Raw genomic sequence first — 18,743 nt, 5'->3', positions numbered from 1 at the left:
TTCGTAGCCACAACAATCAACGGGCCGAGACCGAGGAAACCATGGATCGAATGGTCTTCTTCCTTGAAACATGTTAGCAGAAAAAGTCTGTATGGCCCGTCTAGTGTGCCCATCCATCACATATTGAAAATAGAACATATCAAGTTTGCTGGAATAGTACCAGACTTGCAATTTGTCCAGGATTCAGTGCTTTCTCCCATCCTTTTCAATTTATATTTGTCTCTACTTGCCACACTTATCCAGAGTTTAAGTTTCAGAAGTTCTCTCTATGCTGATGACATCCAAATTGTCACCAACGTTGATCTTAAGTCAACAGATCTCCAGGAAAAATTTAATCTGTGTTTGACAGAAGTCATCAATTGGTTAGGTTCTTTCAAGCTAAAAAGTCAACCCAGCTAATTTGAAGGCCATGTGATTCATCAGCAACAAAACAGAGTATCCTCCCCTCTCCTATTAGGCAGGCTTCCTTATAGTTCTGAAGGATTCAGTCACCACCTTGTTAATCAGGCTCGATTCTTACCTGACCTTCTCCACCCACTTTTCAAGCCTCATCCAAAGATTTTATTTTTCACATCAACTTATCAGACTTAAGATTCTTCCTAGACATTGATGACATTGTCCAGAAGACTCCAAACAGTGCACAACACCATTGCCAAAGCTATCTTTGGCAAAAAATAAATTCAATCATATTTCTCCTTTGTTATATAACCTTCACTGGTAGCCAGGCTCTTCCCGCATCCAGTTTAAAATCAGATTCCTTATTTAAAGGTTCTTCATTGGAGCATACCTTCTTACTTCTCAAACGTCCTCTGTCCATATCTCCCTAGTAAAAACTTTCATTCCTATCAACTAGAGTTGTTTATTTATTTTTATTTAGCGTTTTTCTATACCCTTCTTTCTGCTAAATAAATTACACTTGAAATGATGTGCGAGATAAGTTTCTCTTACCTAGCTTTTGGAACTTGCTTTCCCTCAGTCTTCATATCAAGATAGACTTTGCTAAATTTAGGTAAACCCTCATAACTCGTCTGTTTTTGCAGGCTTTCAATGACTACTCCAATGGAGAAAGTACTTACCTGATAATTTTGTTTTCCTTAGTGTAGTCAGATGGATTCAGGACCAATGGGTATAGTGTACTACTGGATAGCAGATGGGAGACTGAGTCAGATTTCAATCTGACGTCAGCCTACATATACCCATGCAGGAAGCTTAGCTCTTCAGTATTCTCCTCGAAAAGCATCCTAGACAAACCTTTCAGTCTGCGCCCCCTCCCCATACACAATTTTAAATTATGCATTTATAACATTTTACATGAAAAATGACATTCTGAGGTAAAATAAATATACAAGTTGTGATAATTTCATGCACTGTTGTGATGCTGACAAGAAAACTTCGCATCTTGGAATTCATATGGCATCATACCTATTGTGATATATTTTGGCATGGTCCTCCCGTATCAACACAGTACTATTTGCCAACACTCAAAGAATAACAACCCCACCTATGAAAAAGAATACCACAAATATTACACCAGAATCTAAAATATCAATACACCTCTTATCAGGAAAACAGGACAGGCCAAGATACTACAGATCCCTACAGAGAAACCACATGCTAGAAGAATGCTTCATCTCAGTCTTTGCATGCAGAACACAAACCCTCACCAAATACAGAATAAAGCCACAAAGTATAAATAGAAATGTGCTGACAAAAACTGAACTGTAAAACGCATCACGCCAGACTCTATACAGTGTAACAATGGAAAAAACTAATTTCACCATTCATCATGAAACAAAGCAATAAAATCCAGATATATTGGATTTCCCTGGAAATTGAATCAATAATCAAGAAAATGAAACCTTCCACTCATCCTCTGGACCAAATACCGACCAAACTACTTCTCACCATCCCTAACACCATTGCTAAACCGCTGGCAGACATCATAAATTGCTCCCTCAATCAAGGATCGGTCCCGGACTCCTTAAAAATTGCTTCACTTAAACCCTTACTTAAAAAACCCAACCTGGACCCAGCCGACCCTGCAAACTTCCGCCCCATTGCAAACCTACCTTTTATAGCCAAGCTAATGGAAAAGCTTGTCAACATCCGACTCACAGACTACCTTGACTCCCACAATATTCTCTACCCCTCTCAATTCGGATTCAGGAAACGCCTAAACACAGAATCCCTCCTTCTTTCTCTAACGGACAACATCCTGATGGGCCTTGACAAGGGACAATCTTACCTGCTAGCCCTTCTCGACATCTCTGCCGCGTTCGACACTGTAAACCACACTATCCTCATAAACCGCTTAATGGAAATAGGCATATCCGGCTCTGCACTGCTCTGGTTCACATCCTTTCTGAACAACAGACACTACAAAGTCAAAATAAATGACAAAGAATCTCACTCCATTCCATCAAACCAAGGTGTACCTCAGGGTTCGTCTCTTTCCCCTACCCTGTTCAATATATATCTACTCCCTTTATGCCAGCTACTCAATAGTCTCAATCTCACCCACTTTATATACGCGGACGATGTACAAATCATAATCCCCATCTCAGACCCCATCTCTACTCTAAATTTCTGGAACAACTGCTTACACGCCATCAACCTTCTGCTCTCGAGTCTCAATTTGGTCCTAAATACTTCCAAAACGGAACTACTGGTTATCTCCCCTTGTGACAACAACCCCCTCGCAAATAATGCTAGCATCCCATTAGCAAACCAGGTCAGAGATCTTGGGGCCACCCTTGACTCTAGAATGAATTTCAAAAAATTCATTAACGCCACAACCAAAGAATGCTTCTTCAAGCTACAGGTCCTGAAGCAACTTAGACCGCTCTTACACTTCAAGGATTTCCGTTCGGTGCTTCAAGCCATACTGTTTTCAAAGATCGACTATTGTAACGCTCTATTACTTGGTCTGCCCGCTTCGTCCACCAAACCTCTTCAGATGCTGCAAAACGCAGCGGCTAGGATCCTTACAAACACTCGTCGCAAGGACCATATCACACCAATACTAAAAATTCTACACTGGCTGCCCATCCAATATAGAATACTTTTCAAGGCTCTCACCATCATCCACAAATCAGTCTACCAGCAATCCACTCTCCAACTCACCTTCCCACTTGAATTACATACTTCCGCAAGACCGATCAGAACTGCCTACAAAGGTTCGCTCAAGGCCCCCCCCAACAAATCATCGGTCCACAACACTATTCACAAGCGAGCTCTTTCAACAGCAGGTCCACTACATTGGAATTCACTTCCACAAGACTTACGCCAAGAACAATGCCATTCAACTTTCAGAAAGAAATTGAAAACCTGGCTGTTCGCAGAAGCCTACCACTGAAGGATCTCCTCAACCATCACTGACTCTCACTCCCCCACCCCTCCCCAATCCCTTCCCCCCACCCAACCTCACCCTTTCCTTCTCCCTCTGGACATACCAGGCTAATAACTGCCTAGGATAAACCTATGTTTTTGTATCTTACAGTTTTTGTTGATTTATATATTTATCTCTCTCTAATTGTTTCTTAGTTTAAACTCTGTACTGTCTTCCATTGCCCAGGTTTTATGCTCCCTGTTTAATGTAACTTTACTTTCTACCTTGATGTTAATTGGTTTCCCCTCAGTTACATTGTAAACCGGTACGATAAGACCTAGTCTTGAGCATCGGTATAGGAAAAGAAATTAAATAAATAAATAAATAAATATATAAATCATTAATAATAAAATCATACAAATACAATAATTTCAAAACAGCTGAATAGAATATCCAATAATTAAAGACTCATGCAAATTTTGAAAGCTTTACCAAACACCAATAAAATATTTCAAACAGCAGACACATCACATACTACCCAATAATTAAAATGGTAGTCAATCACGAAAAATGAACTTAAAAAGCCACCTTTACTTACCTTCTCCAGCAGTTCTCCTACTCCTTTCCCTTGCAGGCCACACCAGAAGCAGCAGTAGCTGCTGAAGCTGTCCTCACAGTCCTCTTCCTTAGAGACCACAACCAGTCTCTTGTCTCTCTCACACACACACGTGACACCTCTCTGGCCAGTCTCTCTCAATCACACAATGCTCTCGCTCTCCCTTACTTACACACAAGCTCTCAATCACACACATGCTGTTACAGTTCCGGTCATTAGGGTGGTGACCGGGCACTTACCGCTCCCTCCCACGCCGAGGACCGCGCCGCAGAGCGCCCGATTCGCGGCCTTCCAGGCCGCATGGCAGCAGCATCTCCACAAGGGAGACGCCGAAGACTCCTCCCCTCGTCGGGGGAACGCGCGCGCGCAGGGGCCAGCGTTTTCAGCGTCAGCACCCGGATGTGCTGACACGCCTCCTATGACGTCAGACGCCAGGTAAGGGGATTTAAACCGGGGATTTTCTAATTGCCTTGCAACGAGGTTCCTTCTTTGAAGTACTAGTTGCCGTTCTGTCTACCCAGTTCCTGATTCCTGCTGCCCGTCTTGGATTCTGCCTGCCTGACCTTGATTCTTGCCTGCTGCCTGGTTCCTGGACTTCTGCTTGCTCTTGCGGTTCTGCTTCTGCCTGATCTCTGCCTGCCTTGACCTCTGGTTCGTGACCCTGACTTCTGCTTGCCTGCCGCCTGCCTTGATCTCCGGTTCGTGACCCTGACTTCTGCTTGCCTGCCGCCTGCCTTGATCTCCGGTTCGTGACCCCAACTTCTGCTTGCCTGTCGCCTTGACTCTGGTTCACTCTCCTTCCCTGGGTTTCTTCGGTTCTTCGCCTAAGTCCCAGCGGTCCGGGTCCCTACGGGCTCCTCCTGGGGGGACCTCGGACTTCCAGGGTGAAGACTCCTAAGTCCTAGCGACCCGGGCTCCCACAGCTCCTCTGGAGGGGTCACGGGTTTCCAGGTGAAGCTTCGTCTACCCAGTGTGAGTTCTGCCTCCCGACCGTTCCCTCCGGGTCGGTCGGCCTAAGGATCCACTTCCGGATTTGGACAGTCATAACAGTTTGCAAGGCCATGGATCCGGCAGATCTCGCTGGTCTTCAGGCCATCCCAGGGCTCGCTCAGCGGTTGGTGCAGCAACAACAGGTGCTGGATTCCTTGGTAGCCACGGTGGAGCGGATGGCTACCCGTATGGATGCCGAACCCCCTGCACCAGTTCCGGTGCCAGCACCCGCTCCAGTCGTCACGCTCCAGACACCCACGCAGCTTCCTGCTCCGTCACGATATGCAGGGGACGCCAAGGGGTGTCGCGGATTCCTAAATCAGTGTTTTGTGCGGTTTGCTTTGCTTCCTAACCAATTCCCTACGGATTCCGTCAAGGTCGCATACATTTTTTCCTTGCTGGATGGCAAGGCCCTGAACTGGGCATCGCCCATGTGGGAGAAGAGCGATACCACTCTCACTAACCTGGATCACTTCGTGGCTAACTTTCGAGCAGCCTTTGATGAACCCGCTCGCCAGACTTCCGCGACTTCTGAACTACTACAGATCCGGCAGGGAGCCCGTACTCTGGCGGAGTACGCTTTAGAATTCTGCACGCTGGCACTAGAGGTGGGCTGGCGTGATGATGCTCTTCGAGGGATCTTCCTTGAAGGCCTGGCAGGTCGCATTAAGGATGTTCTGGCCGCCAGAGACCTCCCTGAGGACCTTGACACATTGAACTCTCTGGACGCATTGATCAGCGTTTGCAACAAAGAGCCAGGGAGGTATGCCCTCCCCGGCGTATGTCGCCACTGGCTCCTGCTTTCTCGAGGCCACTCACTCTGGCGCCTCGGTCCACAGGGGCTTCCACTGAACCCTCATCCGAAGAACCTATGCAGTTAGGAAGAACTTCGCTATCCGAAGAGGAGAAACGCCGCCGCCGGACATTGGGATTGTGTCTGTATTGCGGCGGAAAGGGACACTTCCTTTCTCAATGCAAGGAACGGCCGGGAAACGCCCACGCCTAGGAGTGAAGGAGGAGTGTCTCCTGGGCTGTTTCAATGCTGCTCCTCAATGTACAGTACTGGTAACCCTGAAGGTCTCAGGAGGTTCTTTTGAGACACGGGCCCTGATTGACTCCGGAGCTGGAGGTAACTTTATCACTCACGCACTTGTGCAGCAGCTTCAATTAACCACGCAACCCCGTGAACCCCCACTACGTGTTACCTCCATCCATGGAACCCCTTTGCCTGGTAGCATTTCCCTTGCCACCACTCCGATTACTCTCCAGACTGGACTATTACATGAAGAGATGATCTCGTTCCTAGTCTTAGAAAGGTCAGTACATCCAATAGTTCTTGGTCTGCCCTGGTTACAGCAACATTCTCCAGTAATTCGCTGGGAGGACTTACAGATCACGCAATGGAGCTCCCATTGCTTCCAGTCATGCATTAAGTCTACAGTGGTTCCACCCGTCCCATTGGCACACACCGGGCCACTACTTCCGGATCCGTACAGTGACTTTTCCGACGTCTTCTCTAAGGAAAAGGCGGAATTACTACCACACCATCGTCCCTTCGACTGTGCTATCGAGCTTCTTCCCGGTGCAGTGCCACCCCGGGGTAGGGTGTATCCCCTCTCTCAGCCTGAGACCAAAGCCATGTCGGACTATATCAAGGAAAACCTCGCCAAAGGATTCATTCGGACATCCAAATCGCCTGCAGGGGCGGGATTCTTTTTTGTGGCTAAAAAGGATGGCTCATTGCGACCCTGCATCGATTATCGGGGCTTGAATGCTATTACCAGAAAGAACCGGTCCCCGTTACCTTTGATTCCAGAATTATTAGACAAGCTCCAAGGAGCGCGAGTCTTTACAAAGCTGGACTTAAGGGGGGCCTACAACTTGGTCCGTATCCGTCCCGGGGATGAGTGGAAGACCGCCTTCAATACCCGGGACGGACACTACGAGTATTTGGTCATGCCGTTCGGCTTATGCAATGCTCCCGCAGTATTCCAGCATTTAATGAACGAGATCCTTAGGGATCTGCTCAACTCCTGCGTTATAGTATATTTGGACGATGTCCTCATATTCTCACAAGATTTGAACACTCATCGACGTCAAGTTCGACAAGTGCTTCAGATTCTCAGGGATAAGCACCTCTACGCAAAACTGGAGAAATGTCTTTTTGAGCAGGACTCTTTGCCCTTTTTGGGGTATATCATCTCCGCTACTGGGTTCAGTATGGACCCCGAAAAGGTATCTGCTATTAAGAAGTGGCCTCAATCCGTGGGCTTAAAGGCGTTACAACGCTTTTTAGGCTTCGCGAACTTTTACAGGCACTTTATCCCAGGATATTCCCGGCTTGTAGCACCACTGACCGCCCTAACCAAGAAGGGAGCTGATACGCAACACTGGACTCCTGAAGCTTGTAAAGCATTTCAAGTTCTAAAGGACGCATTTCTGTTGGAGACCTGTCTTCGCCATCCTGATCCGCTACGTCCCTTCGTGGTGGAGGTGGACGCTTCCAGTGTGGCGGTAGGAGCAGTTCTGTCCCAGTACTTCAGTTCTGGGAATTTGTTACCGTGCTCCTATTTTTCCAAAAAATTTACGCCGGCCGAGAGCAACTACGGGATCGGCGATAAGGAGCTCCTGGCCATCAAATTGGCGTTCGAAGAATGGAGGCAGTGGCTGGAGGGAGCTCAACATCAGGTCACGGTGTATACGGACCATAAGAATTTGGAGTTCCTTTCACAAGCCCAGCGCCTTAACCCCAGGCAGGCTCGCTGGTCGTTATTTTTTAGTCGTTTTGATTTCATCCTCAAGTACCGACCAGCATCGAAGAATATTCGAGCTGACGCACTTTCCCGTAATACCATCTTTGAAGAAAAGGATGACCCTCCGCAGTACATCATCAATCCAGCTAAAATCTTCCTTGCCAGCACCTGTATCTCCACTCCTGGAAGAGTGATAGTGCCTCGACGTGATCGAAGGAAGGTCCTGGAGTGGGCCCATGACTCTCTCACAGGAGGCCACGCCGGTCGGGAAAGGACCTTATCTCTGTTAAACCGATACTACTGGTGGCCTCGGGTGCGACAGGACGTATACGAATATGTGACGTCTTGCCCAGTATGTGCCAGACAAAAACCTCTCGTTGGTCAGCCCTGGGGACTTCTACAACCCCTGCCTATTCCCACGGAACCTTGGACCCACATCGCTACGGACTTCGTGGTGGATTTGCCTCCGTCAGAGGGTAATACAGTGATTTGGGTCACCGTGGATCGGTTCTCTAAAATGGTTCACCTAGTACCCCTGCCCAAACTTCCATCTGCTCCAGAATTGGCACGCCTATTTATACAACATATCTTCCGAGCTCATGGTCTCCCACAGAGCATAGTATCCGACCGTGGGTCTCAATTCACAGCTCGCTACTGGCGTGCCATGTGTAAGAAGTTTGGAGTTCAGCTGAATCTGTCCACCGCGTTTCACCCACAAAGTAATGGACAGACCGAACGAATGAACCGGTCCCTCAAACTATTTCTTCACAGTTACATTTCTGAGAAAAGGGACAATTGGGTCTCCCTTCTACCGTGGGCTGAATTCGCGTACAATAATCACCAGCATTCCTTCACAGGTTAGTCACCGTTCCGGATAGTCTTTGGACGTCATCTCAGACCTCCGGTTCCACTTCCTGTGGATGTTCCATCCCCAGTGGTCCAGTCATTGGCCACCCAGCTTCATCAACTCTGGAGGACTCTTCAGCAGCGACTCTCCACAGCAGCTCAAAGGACACTGAAAGTGGTGAATCGTCATCGACGTCCCGCACCAGAATTGTTGACCGGTACGAAGGTATGGCTAAGCACCAAGAACCTTCACTTCCCAGGTCACTCTCGCAAGTTGTGCCCCAAATTCTGTGGTCCTTTTCCCGTGGCTGAACGAATAGGCTTGGTGTCCTATAGGCTTCGCCTCCCATCATCGTTACGTATCCACAACGTGTTTCACGTATCCCTTTTGAAACCTGTGGTGTACTCTCGTTTTCATCGTCTTACTCCTGATGATATCGCAACCTCTTCTCCTGAGGAACCTGTTTACCAAGTACACGAAGTACGGGATGTGCGCTTTCACAATCGTCGATGGGAGTATTTACTTGCATGGGAGGGCTGTGGCCCCGAGGAAGACTCCTGGGAGCCTGCAAGGAATATCTTGGACAAGTCTCTGCTGACTCAGTTTCACTTGGATAATCCCGGGAAACCCGGTCCTCTTCGGAGGGGGCATAAAAGGGGGGGTACTGTTACAGTTCCGGTCATTAGGGTGGTGACCGTGCACTTACCGCTCCCTCCCACGCCGAGGACCGCGCCGCAGAGCGCCCGATTCGCGGCCTTCCAGGCCGCATGGCAGCAGCATCTCCACAAGGGAGACACCGCCGAAGACTCCTCCCCTCGTCGGGGGAACGCGCGCGCAGGGGCCAGCGTTTTCAGCGTCAGCACCCGGATGTGCTGACACGCCTCCTATGACATCAGACGCCGGGTAAGGGGATTTAAACCGGGGACCGGGGATTTTCTAATTGCCTTGCAACGAGGTTTGAAGTACTAGTTGCCGTTCTGTCTACCTGGTTCCTGATTCCTGCTGCCCGTCTTGGATTCTGCCTGCCTGACCTTGATTCTTGCCTGCTTCCTGGACTTCTGCTTGCTCTTGCGGTTCTGCTTCTGCCTGATCTCTGCCTGCCTTGACCTCTGGTTCGTGACCCTGACTTCTGCTTGCCTGCCGCCTGCCTTGATCTCCGGTTCGTGACCCTGACTTCTGCTTGCCTGCCGCCTGCCTTGACCTCCGGTTCGTGACCCTGACTTCTGCTTGCCTGCCGCCTTGACTCCGGTTCACTCTCCTTCCCTGGGTTTCTTCGGTTCTTCACCTAAGTCCCAGCGGTCCGGGTCCCTACGGGCTCCTCCTGGGGGGACCTCGGACTTCCAGGGTGAAGACTCCTAAGTCCTAGCGACCCGGGCTCCCACAGCTCCTCTGGAGGGGTCACGGGTTTCCAGGTGAAGCTTCGTCTACCCAGTGTGAGTTCTGCCTCCCGACCGTTCCCTCCGGGTCGGTCGGCCTAAGGATCCACTTCCGGATTTGGACAGTCATAACACATGCCCTCTCACAGCCACATGCTCCATCTCTTCATGCTTAAATTATGCTTAAAAAAAACACAACCAAAAACTCCACCTGGCATCAGTATGTTAAATTTGTGATTTTGCTGAGATGAACATTTTAAATACTTTTTAATTTTTTTTTGCTTTAGTATTTGTCTCTACCCACTTTGATAATTTCATCTTTCATCCAACTTTTCAAAAGTTGCGCTACCGGCACAAAAGTTGAGGTATATGTATTATCACATTTCTTTTTTTTCTTTTTTTTTTTTTTAAACAGGCAGATTCCTCTCTCACACACACACACACACACACACAAAGAAGCTCCATTCCTTTCTCACTGGCAGGCCGATACAGTAAGGAGCGGTAGGAAGAGGTGCTTAACGGCTGGGCGCACCCGCGTTTGCCGCACGCACAGTTCGGATCACCTACCGCTCGATACTGTATTTAAATAGCTTGCAAATGCAAGCCGCGTCCAAGAAGCGTCCGTGAAGCCTTATGCCCGCGCAATCCATTTTACTGTATAGAGCGCTATACAGCATCCTGGGTGCGTTGGTACCTGTCATTTCAAATGACGTTTGAAATGACTGGTACCAGGGGGGATTGCGAGTCCTCTCCCCCCCCTCTCCCGAAGCAAGGCAGCGCGAAAATTAAAACAAAAGTGAATAAAGTGTAATAAGAGTAATAAGAATAAACTTAATGCATGTGAATTTTCTTTGAACAGTCCTCTCTCTCCTCCCGAGGTGCGTACTGCAGCGCCCCTGCCTCCCAGGGGCAGCTGGCGGCGAAGGTGAATGAATGCACGCCTGTGTGTGCAATTTGGGCGCTCAAGGCAGTGCATTAGCGAACGCAAATTGCACGCACAGGAGCGCATTCATTCACCTTCACCAGCGGGGACTGCTGGAAGCTGCTTTCGCCGCCGGCTCCCTCCACCTGGATGAATGCATGCATGTCCGCGAAGGTGAGTGAATGAATGCACGCCCGCCGGCTCCCGCTGCGTACAGGCGTGCATTCATTCACTTTCGCCCGTACGCTTGCCCCCGGGAGGCAGGGGAGCTGCAGTGCGCGCCTCGGGAGGAGGGGAGAGAGGACTGTTCAAAGAAAATTCTCATGCAGTAAGTTTACTTTTATTATACTTTATTTACTTTTGTTTTAATGACATGTCGAGCCGATTTTCGCCCTGCTTCGGGGGGGGGGGGGGGGGGATTTTGACCGGAGTCTGCCTATTGCTGTCACACCACACTAACGCCAGGGTAAGGGTCCCGGGGGGTGAGGGGGTCGTTTGCCCATGAAATTTCGTCTCTCTGACCTGACGCTCCACACTAATGCAGGGGTAAGGGTAGGCAGTAAGTTATCAGGTTAAACGCGCAGCAAAACTACAGGTTAAAAAGGAGATAATTGGGGCGCACATTGCTGTATGGGAGGGAATAGCTAATCGGAGCGTTTACATCTCATATACATGCTGCGGGCGGAAAGGGTTACCGGTTGATTTAAAGAAGCGGTAAGGATGAGTAAAGGGGTAGTGAATCGCGGGTTGGACTTACGCAGCCAAATTGTGAGTTAGAAGTGGGTTAGAAGCAGGGTAACTGCGGCCACGCTTTACTGTAATCGGCCTGACACACACACAGAAAGAAGCTCCATTCCTTTCTCACACACACATACACACAGAAAGAACATAAGAACATAAGAAAATGCCATACTGGGTCAGACCAAGGGTCCATCAAGCCCAGCATCCTGTTTCCAACAGTGGCCAATCCATGCCATAAGAACCTGGCAAGTACCCAAAAACTAAGTCTATTCCATGTAACCATTGCTAATGGCAGTGGCTATTCTCTAAGTGAACTTAATAGCAGGTAATGGACTTCTCCTCCAAGAACTTATCCAATCCTTTTTGAAACACAGCTATACTAACTGCACTAACCACATCCTCTGGCAACAAATTCCAGAGTTTAATTGTGCGTTGAGTAAAAAAGAACTTTCTCCGATTAGTTTTAAATGTGGCCAATGCTAACTTCATGGAGTGCCCCCCTAGTCTTTCTACTATCCGAAAGAGTAAATAACCGATTCACATCTACCCGTTCTAGACCTCTCATAATTTTAAACATCTCTATCATATCCCTCCTCAACAGTCTCTTCTCCAAGCCGAAAAATCCTAACCTCTAGTCTTTCCTCATAGGGGAGTTGTTCCATTCCCCTTATCATATTGGTAGCCCTTCTCTGTACCTTCTCCATCGCAATTATATCTTTTTTGAGATGTGGCGACCAGAATTGTACACAGTATTCAAGGTGCGGTCTCACCATGGAGCGATACAGAGGCATTATGACATTTTCCGTTTTATTCACCATTCCCTTTCTAATAATTCCCAACATTCTGTTTGCTTTTTTGACTGCCGCAGCACACTGAACCGACGATTTCAATGTATTATCCACTATGACACCTAGATCTCTTACTTGGGTTGTAGCACCTAATATGGAACCCAACATTATGTAGTTATAGCATGGGTTATTTTTCCCAATATGCATCACCTTGCACTTATCCACATTAAATTTCATATCTTTCTCTCACACACACACACAGAAAGAAGCTCCATTCCTTTCTCACACACACAGGCCAATACAGTAAAGTGCGGCCGCAGTTACCTTGCTTCTAACCCGCTTTCTACTCACAATTTGGCCGCATTAGTCCAACCCGCAACTCACTATCCCCTTTAACCCATCCTTACCACCTCTTTAAATCAATGGGTAACCCTTTCCGCCCGCGGCATGTATATGAGATGTAAACGATCGGATTAGCTATTCCCTCACATACAGTAACGCGCGGCCCGATTATCGCTTTTTAAACCTGCAGTTTTGCCGTGCGTTTAACCTGCTAATTTACCGCCTACCCCTACATTAGTGTGGAGCATCAGGCAAGCCGAGATGAAATTTCACGGGCCACGGAGCAGCCCCAGCCAGCCCCGCTTCACTAGCTGACCCCCCTAACTCCCCGGGACAAGACCGAGCAAACTTTCCGCCAGCCCTCGCTCACCTGCCCTGGCCGCGTCCATCTCCCGCGCTGACAGCTCCGGAGCAGCCCCAGCCAGCCCCGCTTCACTGCCTGACCCCCTAACTCCCCGGGACAAGACCAAGCAAACTTTCCGCCAGCCCCCGCTCACCTGCCCTGGCCGCGTCCATGGATGCCGATCTCCCGCGCTGACAGCTCCTGAGCAGCCCCAGGGGCTGATTGACCCCCTAACTCCTCCCCCTCCAGGATTCCTTCCTCTCAACAGGCCAGGCCATCCTCTCCCTGAGCCCCAGCCATCCCCTGACTCCCCCCTACTTTCCGCCAGCCCCCACTCACCTGCCCTGGCAGCTCCGGAGCAGCCCCAGTCCCCTCTCCCCTCCTCCCGGGGGCAGCCGGCGGCGACGAGAGCGGCTTCGGCAGCCCGGGGCGGATCGAGCGCTCCCTATTCTCTAAAAGGTAATGCGTGCACGCCGTGACCTCGGACGTCGCACGCCATGACCTGAGCGCCCAGCTGGACGTCCGAGGTCACGGCGTGCACGCATTACCTTTTAGAGAATAGGGAGCGCTCGATCCGCGCCGGGCTGCCGAAGCCGCTCTCGCCGCCGCCGGCTGCCCCCGGGAGGAGGGGAGAGGGGACTGGGGCTGCTCCGGAGCTGTCAGCGCGGGAGATGGATGCGGCCAGGGCAGGTGAGCAAGGACTGGCGGAAAGTTTGAGGGAAGTTAAGGGGGTGGCTGGGGCTCAGGGGGAGGATGGCCTGGCCTGTTGAGAGGAAGGAGTCCTGGAGGGGGAGGAGTTTATTTATTTATTTATTTAATTTCTTTTACTATACCGATGCTCAAGACTAGGTCTTATCGTACCGGTTTACAATGTAACTGAGGGGAAACCAATTAACATCAAGGTAGAAAGTAAAGTTACATTAAACAGGGAGCGTTACATTAAACAGGGAGAGTTAGGGGGTCAGTTAGCCCTTCTCCTGTATCCACTTCCTGGTACCTGTCATTTCAAATGTCATTTGAAATAACAGGTACCAGCGCACCCAGGAAACTGTATAGGTGCTGTATAAGCGCCTATACAGTAAAATGGATTGCGCTTCATGGACACGGCTAGTATTTGCATGCAATTTTAATACAGTATCGAGCGGTAGGTGATCCGGACTGTGCGTGCAGCAAACGTGGGCGCGCCCGGCACTAATGCACCTCCTCCTACCGCTCCTTACTGTATCGGCCTGACACACACACACACACACACACACAGAAAGAAGCTCCATGCAGCCGGTCTAGCTGATCACATGGCCGAAGAAAGGAAGATCGGCGCACCCGGAGACCAGGCGCCGGGACTTAGGGGGTGCTGCGGCAGGCAGCAGAATTTTGACAGGGCAAAATGTGCCCTGTCAAAATTCTGCCAGCCCCCCCCCCCCCCTGGTGGTCCAGTGGAGGGCCCGGGAGCTATCTGCCGCTCCCGGGACCTCGGCTGCCACTAACCAAAATGGTGCTGGTGGCCTTCAACCCCTACCATGTGACAGGAGCCAACCAATGGCACCGGTAGCCCCTACCATGTGACAGGGGCTAAAGGTCACCGGTGCCATTTTGTTTAGTAAACAGTTTACAGGGTGAGTCGGGGGCTGGCAGAATTTTGAAAGGGCACTTTTTGCCCTTTCAAAATTCTGCTGTCTGCCGCGGCGCCCCCTAAGTCTCAGTGCCCTAGGCACAGGCCTAGCGGTTCCTCCGGCCCTGTGTGTCTTAATAACTTGGCTAACTTGATTAACTAGGACTGGTTAAACTGATTTCCAAATTGGAGACCATCAGTGTACTCAACCAAAAAAACACTGACACCCAGCAACTATGGGTGTCTAACTAGGAGTAATACCTGGCTTACCCATGCTTGTCTTGCTCTCCGGGATTGTCACCCGAGGTTTCCGGAGTTTGGGGTAATCATGGGCGGGAATGCTGAGTCCATCTGTCTACACTAAGGAAAACGAAATTATCAGGGAAGTAATTTCTCCATTTCCTAGTATGTAGCAGGTGGACTCAGGACCAATGGGATGGTCAAAAGCTATTCCCGAACCGGGAGTGAGGCTGCCAGTGGCCCACTTAGTACTGCCCTTGCAAATGATGTGTCTTCCCGGGCCTGGACATCCAGGCGGTAGAACCTCGAGAAGGTATATATAGAGGACCACATCGCCACCCGACAGATCTCAGTGGGTGACAGCATCTTGGTTTCTGCCCAGGACACTGCCTGGGCTCTAGTAGAATGAGACTTGACTTGTAGAGGTGGAGGCTTCCCTGCCTCTATGTAGGCCGCCTTGATTACTTCTTTGATCCAGCGGGCTATGGTTGCCCGCGAGGCCGCTTCCCCTTGTTTCTTCCCGCTGTGAAGGACGAATAGGTGGTCCATCTTTTGTACAGATTCCGATCTTTCCAGGTATCTGACTAGGAGTCTGCCGACGTTTAGGTGGCAAAGATGGCATGAGTCTTCAGAGTCCTTATGTTAGTCTGGAGATTGTAGCAATATGGTTTGGTTTAGATGAAATTGAGAAACCACCTTAGGAAGAAAAGAGGGGACTGTGCGTAGTTGTATGGATCCTGGTGTGAACCTGAGGAACGGTTCTCAACAGGATAGTGCTTGAAGCTCAGAGATGCAACGGGCTGAAAATATTGCCACTAGGAATGCAGTCTTCAAGGTCAGGAGCCATAGTGACAGACCGCGAGTAGGTCTGAAGGAAACTCCCACTAGGAAGTCTAGTACTAGGCTGAGATTCCATAGGGGCACTGGCCACTTTAATGGTGGTCTGATTTGTTTGACCCCTCTTAGGAAGCAGGAAACATCTGGATGGATTGATAGACTGATGCCGTCCACTTGGCTCTGAAGCAGGCCAGCGCGCCACCTGAACCTTGAGGGAGTTGAGAGACAACCCCTTCTTCAAGCTGTCCTGCAGAAATTCCAGGATTATGGGGGTTTTGACTGTCCACGGAAGGATCTCGCGGTCCTCATACCAGGCTTCGAATATTCTCCATATTCGTATGTAAGTTAGAGACATGGAGAACTTGCGTGCTCTGAGTAAGGTGTCAATCACTGACCTAGAGTATCCGCTCTTCTTCAGGAGAGTCCTCTTATTGGCCAGACCATAAGAGAGAATAGAATTGGGTCTTTGTGGAGGATCGGTCCTTGCCGGAGAAGGTCCCCATGTGGAGGTAGACACAGAGGGTTCCCCGCAAGAAGTCTTCGCATGCCTGCGTAAAGTGGCCTTCTTGGCCAGTCCGGGGCCATAGAAGTACTAGCCCCTGTGGTGTTCTGTCTTGCAGATAATCCCGCCCAGTGGTGGCCATGAGGGAAAGGCGTACAGCAGGTCTTCCTGTGGCCAGGTCTGGATGAGGGCGTCCATTCCCCGGGAATGCGGTTCCTGTCTGCGGCTGAAGAACTTGGGAGTTGGAATGGGTTGCCAGGAGATCCATGGCTGGGTTCCCCAGCGGTTTACTATAAACTGGAAGGCTTTCAACAGCATCCATTCCCCTAGGTCTAGACCAGGGGGTCGGGAACCTTTTTGGCTGAGAGAGCCATGAACGCCACATTTTAAAATGTAATTCCGTGAGAGACATACAAGACCTACCAAATTAATTTACTACAACCCCCTACTCTCCTGATGCCCCCCCAAGACCTGCCAAAAGTCCCTGGTAGTCCAGCAGGGGTCCAGGAGCAATCTCCTGGACTTGGGCTGTCGGCTGCCAGTAGTCAAAATGGCGCCGACGGTCCTTTCCCCTGACTATGTCACTGGGGTCAACCAATGGCGGCGGTAGCCCCTGTGACATAGTGAGGGCAAAGGGCCGTCTACGCCATTTTGATTACTGGCAGCAGACGGTCCTTTGCCCTTACTATGTCACAGGGGCTACCGCCGCCATTGGTCGACCCCAGTGACATAGTGAGGGCAAAGGGCCGTCTACGCCATTTTGATTACTGGCAGCAGACTGTCCTTTGCCCTTACTATGTCACAGGGGCTACCGCCGCCATTGGTCGACCCCAGTGACATAGTGAGGGCAAAGGGCCGTCGGCGCCATTTTGACTACTGGCAGCCGACAGCCCAAGTCCAGGAGATCGCTCCCGGACCACTCCTGGACCCCTGCTGGACCTCCAGGGGCTTTTGGCAGGTCTGGGGGGGGGGGGTGTAGTAAATTAATTTTGAAGGTCTTGGGGGGTGTCAGGAGGGTGGGGGGGTTTGTTAAGATTTTTACTTTTTTTATTAAAGATTTGTCTGCGAGCCAGATGCAGCCATCAAAAGAGCCACATCTGGCTCGCGAGCCATAGGTTCCCTACCCCTAGTCTAGACTCTCTCTGCAGTGACGTTGTCTTTTCCCATGATGTGGGAAGCTGAGATCCCTTGCAGGGATGCTTCCGCCCACGTCATTAGATTGGTGAGACAAGTAGAATAGACCATATATTTTACAGCATGAAATTTTAAAAACTTGTTTTAGATGCAACCTTCAAACACGAACAGCTTCTAAAGAATAAAACCTATACTTTATTAAAACCTGTAGAAAAAAATATGAACAGTTTCCAAATGAGAAGATGTGTAGCACATGACCAATTCACAAGATCTTAAGTATAAGTTCTAGTGAAGAAATTTTGATATTAAAAATCTCACCTATTGTAGACATGACTTACTTGTACTAGGAGTTTCAGTGAGAGCTTGTTTCTTTATATAGTCCACAAGTTGACCTAATCGATTCGAACTGCTGTATGGGACTTCATTATCACACATGTAGCACCTGACTCCAGAAAAGGCAAAATGTACTGCTTAGCCTCAAAAAGAACCAAAGTAAATATATTTATACATTTTCAAAAACGTTGTTAGGACTGAAGTGAACATCTAGCAGCATTTTATGTATAGGAATGTCATTGGGAGTTGTCAGAAACCAGCTTGAGTAGCATTAGGACTTCTCTTCTAAAGTGAAGTGCTGCAGCCAACTACGTATCTTGAGAGGGAACAGGACAAAACTGGGATAAAAAACTGTCTTGAATGACATCACCACCAGTTAGTTGCTGGGCCAATTAATCAAAGTGACTTAGTAGAAGTTTCATGGAGGAGATAGGAAAATTAGTTCTTACCTGATAATTTTCGTTCCTGTAGTACCACGGATCACTCCAGACCATGGGTTAAGCCCCCGTTCCAGCAGTTGGAGACAGACCAGAGTTCTGAGGCTAGCCCATATAAGGATGGAACCCACCCAGGAACCCTCAGTATAACTATTGTCAAAGCAGAAAAGGTATAAGATCAAGCAAGTACCAGGATAAATAGCAAATATAATTTAACACAAAACAATTGAATGAACTGTGTGACTAAAACACTCTTGTATAACTACCCCTGATCATCGTAAAGATGCTTCCAGTGCCTAACAGTAAATCCCAGAAAGATGATGCAGGAGACAAAAATAGAGAAAAAACCTGTAAGAAGGAAAAAAACAAAAAAGCAATATTAACAAGAACAAAATTCGAGCGGACAGAATAAGAATGGGCGGGTGTCTGCACTGATCCGTGGTACTACAGGAACGAAAATTATCAGGTAAGAACTAATTTTCCTTTCCCTGTATGTACCCGGATCAGTCCAGACCATGGGATGTCCCCAAAGCTTCCCTATAGAGGGTGGGACCCAGACAGTCCCGCTTGAAGCACCTGCCAACCAAAGGCTGGAGCCTGAACAT

The 18,743-nt window shown here is 49.2% G+C and overlaps 1 protein-coding gene across 1 annotated transcript in view; it reads right to left on the bottom strand.

The window, feature by feature from the left end:
• USP16 (ubiquitin specific peptidase 16) overlaps positions 1 to 18,743 on the bottom strand; it is a 557,777-nt gene that overhangs the window by 451,776 nt on the left and 87,258 nt on the right. Inside the window, exon 5 of the mRNA XM_029578724.1 lies at positions 17,707 to 17,810. Within this exon, the coding sequence (XP_029434584.1) occupies positions 17,707 to 17,810 (104 nt within the window). The remainder of the gene's footprint in view (positions 1 to 17,706; positions 17,811 to 18,743) is intronic.

This window comes from Rhinatrema bivittatum, chromosome 15 (genome assembly GCF_901001135.1).
Source record: "Rhinatrema bivittatum chromosome 15, aRhiBiv1.1, whole genome shotgun sequence".
Classification (NCBI taxonomy): domain Eukaryota; kingdom Metazoa; phylum Chordata; class Amphibia; order Gymnophiona; family Rhinatrematidae; genus Rhinatrema; species Rhinatrema bivittatum.
The sequence above is the reverse complement of the archived record's forward strand: the minus strand, read 5'-3'. Positions and strand labels throughout refer to the sequence as shown.